The 8,528-nt window shown below is 40.7% G+C and overlaps 1 protein-coding gene across 1 annotated transcript; it reads right to left on the bottom strand.

Annotated features, from left to right (window-relative positions):
- Positions 1–1,388: 1,388 nt before the first annotated feature.
- On the bottom strand, positions 1,389–8,485 carry GID8 (GID complex subunit 8 homolog). Its single transcript, XM_039719226.1, has 5 exons — positions 8,237–8,485; positions 7,477–7,606; positions 6,141–6,337; positions 5,446–5,643; positions 1,389–5,108 (listed from the first exon to the last, which is right to left on the bottom strand). The coding sequence occupies exons 2-5, from the start codon at positions 7,592–7,594 to the stop codon at positions 4,935–4,937; spliced, it is 687 nt and encodes a 228-aa protein (XP_039575160.1). The 5' UTR covers positions 7,595–7,606; positions 8,237–8,485; the 3' UTR covers positions 1,389–4,934.
- Between the last annotated feature and the right edge of the window lie 43 nt (positions 8,486–8,528).

The following is an 8,528-nucleotide window of genomic DNA, read 5'->3' as shown; positions in this document are numbered from 1 at the left end:
CCCTGACACTGTAACAATGAATCATACTTTCAGTGAGTTAGTAGTTGAGTTGGAAATCAAGCACAAATTTTCATTATTTTTGTACTCTTTTGTTCCTTTCCTTGTTTTGCTCAGTGCCACCTCTTCAATGAGGAGCTTGACTAATCTGCCTCTCAGATAAGAAGCTACTTTCACTGTCCAAACCAGCTGCACTTGAAAGTGTTTGAGTGCAACATCCATCACATTCACATAAATAAATGTAAAGAGTAAACACACAGACATGGTTCCTTTTACTGCTGTATGATTTTCTATAAGCAAACCTCTCCCAAGCTGATTAAATGACAAATGGAATCAGCTCAGAGGACAGGTGCTGACTAAAGAAATAATCTTACACAAGAATACAACCTCCTTTCATTTTTCCTATGTTCAGCTTAATCTGTCAAAAGATTAAACCAAACAAAAGATTATCGGGTTAATATTTGACATGACATTTACTATCCCTGTAGTTCACCCATACAATGGTTGAATTATTTGAAGATTTTACCAAGTTAAGCACAGATTAGGTTCAAATCCTGAAAGGAGCAATAGGCTCATACATTCCATGAAGGACAATTGTTGTCTCCTGAAAGGACAGTGACTGCAGCTTGAGAGCTCCCTAACCCAGCACAGTTTCAATGCAACTTCTCCACACAATAAAGAAAACACACATGGGTTTCTACTGCTACATAATCCAACTTGGCAAAACTACTAGGCAGCCACACACTGAATAAAAGCAAATTATCAGAGAAGTTGGCAAATTGAGCCTGCTTGTAAATGAACAGGAACTTCCATGCAGCAACTTGTCCAGGTGAGATAAGGTAGCAGGACAGTGTTGGAATCCTCACGTCACTATTGTTGGAATCATGCTGTAATCCTATGAAGAGCATGTCAGAACTCTAAGGGCTTTCTGGTCTGAGGTGCCTGAAAGCATCAGCACGCAGCCCACCAGTGCTTTGACCAACTTTGTGCTTAACTTGATCAGGTGAAGGCAGAAGGGGAGCAGAAAGGAATACAAACAATTTGTAGCACCTCGAGGTGCCCATGGAGTAGTACAAATCCTTCTGAGGGTGCTGCTCATGAGCTCTGTGTTCTGTCTGTGCTGAGCTGAGCACACCCAGCAGCGAGCAGGGCTGGGGACACCATCTCACACAAAAGCTACAAACCCTCCTCGTCCCTTTTTGTTAAGGACAGCCGAGCAGAAACAATTCCTGACATGGTGTCGCTTCTGGAGGGAAGAGAGAGCTACAGTGCAGGTCAGAACCTGTAGCCTCAAGGCAGATTTAGGGCAAATGGACTCCATATCCTATTCTGGCTCTCAAGGATGCTCTCAGCCGTGGCTGACAGCAGCAGTCCCATTTGAAGACACAACACACAGGGATCCAACTCCATTTAATGAGCTTTGCAACCCACTTGGACACAAGGTGGTTTGAAATAAGTTGAACAATGCTCAGCTAGTCAAGGATTTTTTTAAAGTAATGCTTTTAAGCTTATACTCAAGCATACAAAGCATAAATTTTACAAATTAAAAACAATAAAATCACCCTGGAATAATGTAGTGGCTTTTCCTGTATTTACAAGGAGTGGAAAGGAGGCAGAATTCATTTCAATTTTTCTTTTAATGTGGGTGGAACAAGCTAAAAGTATTTCAATGAAATAATCTTAAAGAGAGAGAGGTACTTTATCTGGCTTAAAGGTGTATGTTTGCCTCTTCAAAAGTCTTGAGAGGAAGTGCTTTACTCAAAATTCTGCTGTTAAGTTTCTGTGCAGCAGCCTCTGCTTTTCCCACTATACAAAACTAAACAGTTCAGTAAGTATTTCTCAAAGTACCACCACAACTTCATCTTCAGGAAAGTCTGTGAACCCCCACCCTTCCAAAATCCCTCCTTTGTACAACAGAAGCAGCCACAGCTTAGCTTAAATCTGACAGGCAGAAACAAAACATGGGAACAGCAAAGACAATTACAGGGAGGTGATGGCTTTGGGAAAAGGAGGGAGATTTGTAGCCTAATCAAACACACTTGCTATGCAGCCTTTCTGCAGAGGTATAAGACAGGATATTTTACAATCCAGCTTCTCCACATCCATAGCATGAATGAAAAAATCTTATTTGCTTTCACCAAAGGCAAAGCTGGGGGAGGATGAGTGCACCACCTCTAATGACCAGATCTGTCTGCCAATGTTGGGTTTGGAACAAATCTTCTTACAAAAAGTTCTTTTCATATTGTTCTAAATTCAGTGGAACAAAATATGTATTTTTACACTAAAGCAAACTGATCAAAGTGGCATTTAATAGTATTTGTTAAAGTGGTTATCTAACAAAAATGGGTTAACAAAAGCCCATTCATTAGTAGTCACCAAATAAGACACTTCTCATGCATATGACAAAAATTCATTTGTGTACTGAGACATCTGTTTACTGTGTACAATATTTCCATAAATTATAATATGTTTCACAGCCCCTACCATTCAAGAATATTTCAAACAGATTATATATTATATTTGTATATGCAAACTATTTTATATACACTAATATAAAGATCCTTAGAAGTACCAATATCACTACCTTTATGCTTTCTCTAAAATGCATAGCTTTCGAGTATCTTCTTGCAGTTACCAAAAACTTTACAGATTAAAGCTGCTTATCAATGTGGCATGTTCATAAAAACAAAGTGAAATAGTTCTAGACTAATTTTATATTAACCCCTTAAAAACGTGTTTATTTTTTAATGGAAAAAAACCAACAAGCTAGTGGAAATTCAAGTAATCTATGCTCAATCGTTGCCCAAATACTCTATGGAATTAAGGTAGCGTTCTAGAAGGACAGTGAACTTCTCACCCAGGGCTGTAATACTGCATTTCTCATGGAGAAAAATGCTCATTGTGCCACAAAACCGCACCACTTTCCATCCACCCGGGAGAAGCTTTACAGGAGATTCAACAACACAAGTGTCAGAACAGAGAGGAAAAGCTGATCAGTTCTACAGAAAGAAATTAGTGCTATTCCAGTTTTGTTTCTGCAGTTTGTTATTAAACAAAGTTACATTAACCATACAGTTTCTCACAAACTAAAAGTTATACATGGTTTTCAGACATCAACCGACTTCAAAAGAAAAAAAAACAAAACAAAAAACCCCAAAACAACCAAACCCACAACTGTTAAAAGTTTGGTGTTAGAATAACCAGCCTGGGTGAAGGAAAGCCAAACTGCTGCTGTAGCTGGGGGGCTACTGATAGCTTGTTTGTTATATATAAACTTGAAGACCTCCCTACCATAAATGCCTCAAAGTGGAGAACAGAACAATCAGTAAGAAATGGGAACAAATGATTTTGTTACATCCATCATCTTGCTTAACCTTGGTGCTCTGCATCTCTCACAGCTGCTTAACAAACAATGGCTTCCCCCCCAAAAATAGCTACACAAGTAAACAGTGTTCACAGTAATGCAATCAGTAACATGTTTTGTTAGTTCCCCTAAGCCAGGTGTATCTGCAAAGCTTTATACAGTTTAATGCATTAAGTATTCCAGTAAAATTAAGTGAAAACTAAGTTTCATTCTACAGGGTAATACCTACCATACAAGACTAGATTATGTACAGTATGGGACTGGTGTGACAACTGCCAGTGTCTCATGATGTTAAACTGTTTCACTCATCAGCTTGCTCTGTGCTTGGCAAAACTTGATCTATAGACCTAAAAATCTAGAGATAGATTTGGCAAGATTAGTGCTTCCTACCACTGGGTATAAACCAGTGTGCAGTGCTGCAATCACTCGACCAGAACATCCCATACCCAGAAGATTACAATTTGTTGACTTGAAAGTCTGGACTTCACATTAAAACTATAGTTCTAACTGGAGTGAGGACAGTCAGTAAACAAATACAGATGAGGATGAACTGCATCTCTTCAGAAAGGTATGGAAGAAGTGACAAAATGCAAATTTCTGGTTTTAGACAGCCCTGCTTTGCTTAGCTCAAGGCATAAAAGCAGCCCAAGTAGCTCTAAAACTACAATTCTTATTCAGCAAGCATGAAGGCAGATCCTGCACAAGATGATGCATCAGAGGCCTCAACAAGCATCTCTCCCCACCACTTGATTTCTTAACACGAGTATTTCAGCTTACAGACATCCAGTGGCCTTCAAAGCTGTAGCAGCCACCTGGAATTGCTGCAAATTTAACACAGGGGGGACAAGGCCCCTGTTAAAAAACAAACCCTCAAATGCCTCTGGGGCCGTTTTGGTCATTTGTGAATATTAAGAAAAAACCTATTTCCATCAATACTCCTCCTGAAAAGATGGGTCACTGATCCATTATGAACATAGCTCTCACCATATAAAGCACCAAGAAGTCAGAAACAAGGAAGAAAAAAAACCAAAACAAAAGTCCTTAAATTATGATTTACAAGTTTGTACACTATTTCCTAAGCAAAAAGTTGACCTTACTGCAAAGTTTATAGATGAAAACTTGACCAGTTACTTTTAAGGGGAATGTATATCTGGCTATAACTTAAAGGTAGAAAATATTCACTGTTCTATATACACATTTCAAACAGGAGACAGTTAAACTGAACAGTTGCCAATATAACTCCGTATTAACTCACTGGCCACTAAACTAGGCATCAGCAGCCAATTAGAAAGCTTGAGTTTTGTACTTTTAAAAATGCTATTTTTCCTGTCCTGTTTAATTGTTTTTTTAAAAATGTATTATAGTGCATAGCCTAAGTCAGACTTCCAAAGAGATACAGCGCCTTTCAATGCAGTTTTTGCAGCATTTAAAAGGGACTTTTCTCCCTTCAAATTAGATGTTCATTGAAAAATCTGAATTGAGTGCTGTACTGTAGTAAAAATATTTCAGTCACAGACTGATATAAATGTATACTGTGCAGTACTAAGATTTTTGATGTCCATCTGCACACATTTTACTTGGGCTCTTCAATCGTCCCCTTGCTGAGGTCTGTCATTTTGGGATATTTCACTTTCTTCTGGTCCAGCTCATTCTGAGCCCACAGTAGTAGTTTCAGTAATTTTGCCAACTTGGGTGTTGATTCACGATTTTCATAGTCTAGAACAGCTTGATTAACCTCACTCCATACCTGGAAAACAAAAACTGGAGTTCAGTGACAGTTTTCATACAATTAACACTGCTAAAGTCAGGCAGACACTGGGAAGATCACACCTAGTGTGCTAATTCCTCAGAAATGGCCAGGACAAAGCTCCACAGACTACAAGCCTGGAGAAAGCAAGGAAGAGAGCCAAGCAGCTGAATACATTTGGAATATATTAACACCATTTTTTAAATCTTGCTCAATAAACACTTCTGTTCTTTTGCGTATCACTATATAAGTTTTCTCTGAACATTTCAAAAATATTTAGATTTTATTTTCATAACATACATATAAAACACATCAGTTCCCTTTGAGAAAGGACTACCTTCTGTCGCTGCATCATGTTCAGCAAGTCTCCAAATGGTGATTCTTCGGGATTATCAAAGGCAAGCAGAGCCAGCGTGCGCTCCATTTCTGTCAGGCATTCCCTGCTCTCCTCCCCTTGTTCTGCTAATTGGGTCTGAGCAAATTCCAGAGCTGCCTCTGTCTCACGCTGCCGAATCAGTTCAATCAAGTGCTGTTGCTACACACAAAAGACACAGCAATATTAGCCCAACAAATTAACAAATCTTCACTATTGCAAGCCTGGAATATTCAGACACTGGTGTGTAATTTGAGACAAACGCTAATCTGTAATTTGACAGTTTGAGGTCAATTCTTCTCAATGTGTGAGACAAGGAGCAGCAACTTGGCTGCAAAATCTACTGAAAAAGGGAACTTGGTGCTTTTGAGTAACAGGGTTTGAGAAGATGGGTTACTAAAGGAATTCAGGCCAACAGCAACTGGAAGCTGGTAAGTCACAAGGTCACTGCTGCTGTTACAAGTTTTCATGTTAATAACTGTATATGGTGACTCCTGCACCATGCCACAAAGTTTCCCAATGGTACCAAAAAATGCCAAGAACTCCCCCAATTGCATCCATGTTCAGTCACCAACTTCCCAACATAACCTGAATTTCTTCACCACTTTTCCCATTCTCTCAGCAAACTCTTAAGATAAAAGTCTGCCACCTGTGCTCACCTGCAAATGGAAGTAGAGATATCTGTTGGTATCCAGCAGCTCTGGATGGAGGCTGTTTATCAAAGCAATGGCTTCCTGGATCTGCCCTTTCAAGATCATCTCACGGATTTTTATTCTTTCATCCAGAGTCTCTAAATCCACGCTGGGTTCAATTCCAGACTCCATCCGAAATTTCTCTGCTGCTTCTTTAAAGCCCTCTGAAATAGGAACATTTTACCCATAGAATGTATTGCATTAAACACTAGAAGAAAACCTATCAGTTTAATTTGAGTGTTGCTTGTGCAATTTGGGGGTTTAAAGATTAACCCAAAATTGTGAAAAATTCTCCTCTATATAAGAAGTCATTTATCCAAAAGGCATTTTAAAGTAAACGCTTAATTCATTCTGAACTCATGTATGCTCACTCTCTAGGGAAGCAACTTGTAGTCCAATACCTCTAATATGGAAGCCTGTTTCATACTTAAATAAAGCACTGTGTCTATTGCAAAATGAGATTGTGAAAGTCACACTTTCAAGTGGGTGGTTTTGCTTCGCCCTCCAGCCCCAGATCTGTTTACACAGATCCAGCAGTTTTTCTGAGAAGATAGACAAGATATAATTTTGCTTTCTTGTGTAGTATTTAAGGTTAGAACAGCTCTTTTAAACCACAGGTCTTGCTTTCACAGACACAAAACTGATTTACACCACCCACTGAGATGCTCTTCCTGCAACCCAGAGGCTTCACTAGGCTCAGTGTAAACAGGGGTGTAGATGGATACAAAGGCCTCCGCCCTAGCACAGCTTCCTGGGATGGCATGCACCTAATTACTGGCAACAATTCCCCAGGGCTTTGGGTTGTTCCAAGTATGAAGCCAGGCTGTGTGCTGAAGGGGTTAATATTCTGGTCTCAAATTATTTTGACAACAGTGCCCTTTCAGAGTTTATCTTTCTGCCCAGTTAAAAACCTGCTTCTGATAGTTGTTCTTGCAGCTTTCAGACTGTTATTTAACAACAGCAACTTATCTTGAGCTGCTTCAATGGCACAAAAAAGGACATCACGGAGAAGCAGGTCATGTTTACAGCACTGCAGAAAACACTTTGTTTTCTCTATCATTTAGCAGAAGAGTTCAGGCTCATAAATGTCATCTGTATTCCATGAGAACTGCTCAGTCTCTGAGTCTTTGTCAGCCTGCAGCTAAGAGAACACCAGAGCAGCTGGGCTTTGCTAAGAGAAACCAGCAGCAATGACTAAGTTCCCACAGCCCTTAATTCCACTCCATGCAGTTCCATATTCTCCCCCAAACTGATAAAGTATGACACACATGAAGAGCCTCCAGGCACGAGCAGGTGTTTTTACCTGTGACGAGGTAGTTCATGATAAGGCGGTTCATGTCTGCTCTCTGGATATGTAAGTTATTAAGCTTTTCCATCCATTCATCTTTCGTGATTTCATCAGGTTTTTCTGCATAACTCATCCTGGACTCCAACTACAACAGAAAAGTATCTCATTTAACATGATTCAAGAAGAAATAAGTTTATTGTGTGTAAGAATTGTGTTATTGCTATCTTTAGAGCTTTCTATGAGCTCTTTTAAATTAATAATCCAAAACGGACCCTTTTATGTTAAACCACAGTTTTGTATTTTTTTCCTCCTCATTCCTGCACTCTCCCATATCTATTTGCCAGGCTGTAAAGCTGCTTTCAGAAACCTCAAAATAAAAAATTCAAATACCATCTTCTTCTACTTACTCTTAACTCCACTCCATAAAAACCTTGTATAGAATTTACACACACGCAGCATCACAGTGTGAAACCAGTGAATCAAAGTTTGACAGACAGACAGTGACAAACACTTATAGCAATGCCTACATAAACAATATCTGCTTTAAATCTTCACCAACACTTCGGACAGCTTCCTATATTGCACAGCTACAAAACTGTCCACGATATATTGCCCAGTGTACAACTCAAAGCTTTACACCCGCTCAGCTTCGCTGTCCCCGAAAGTTCTCCTGTCAGCGCTACTAAAGCGTTATCTCCACTATTTTTCTAGACAATATTTCTGTTCGGACTGGCAGGCAAAGCATTTTACCAAAGCCGCATTTAGTGATTTCTACCTCCAAGTCACGACCACGGGGGCAGCGAAAGGGGAGGACAGGCGGCCCCAACAACAGCAACAGGCACCGCCGGCCCTGTCAGACCACACGAGCGGCAGCGCGACTCCTCCTCGCCAGCCGCTTCCAACAGGTTCTCCCTTCTCTCACCCGCGCCCGAAGCCGGCCCGCACCCGGCAACTCCGACTGCGGCAGCCGGCCCGCCCGGGCCCCGATCGCTCCCGGCCCCGCCGCCCGCAACCGCGCTGGGGGAACGGGGGTCCCGCCGCCCCGCGCTGCTGCTGCTGCGGCCCGG

Source organism: Passer montanus, unplaced genomic scaffold (assembly GCF_014805655.1).
Source record: "Passer montanus isolate IOZ18808 unplaced genomic scaffold, ASM1480565v1 scaffold41, whole genome shotgun sequence".
NCBI lineage: Eukaryota > Metazoa > Chordata > Aves > Passeriformes > Passeridae > Passer > Passer montanus.
The sequence above is the reverse complement of the archived record's forward strand: the minus strand, read 5'-3'. Positions and strand labels throughout refer to the sequence as shown.

Coding starts and splice junctions, on each gene's coding strand:
- GID8 (XM_039719226.1), bottom strand. CDS start 7,594: ATGAGTTATGCAGAAAAACCTGATGAAATCACGAAAGATGAATGGATG. Junction 6,338..7,476: donor CATGAACTACCTCGTCACAG/GTAAAAACACCT, acceptor TTCCTATTTCAG/AGGGCTTTAAAGAAGCAGCA. Junction 5,644..6,140: donor ATCTCTACTTCCATTTGCAG/GTGAGCACAGGT, acceptor TTTTGTGTGTAG/CAACAGCACTTGATTGAACT.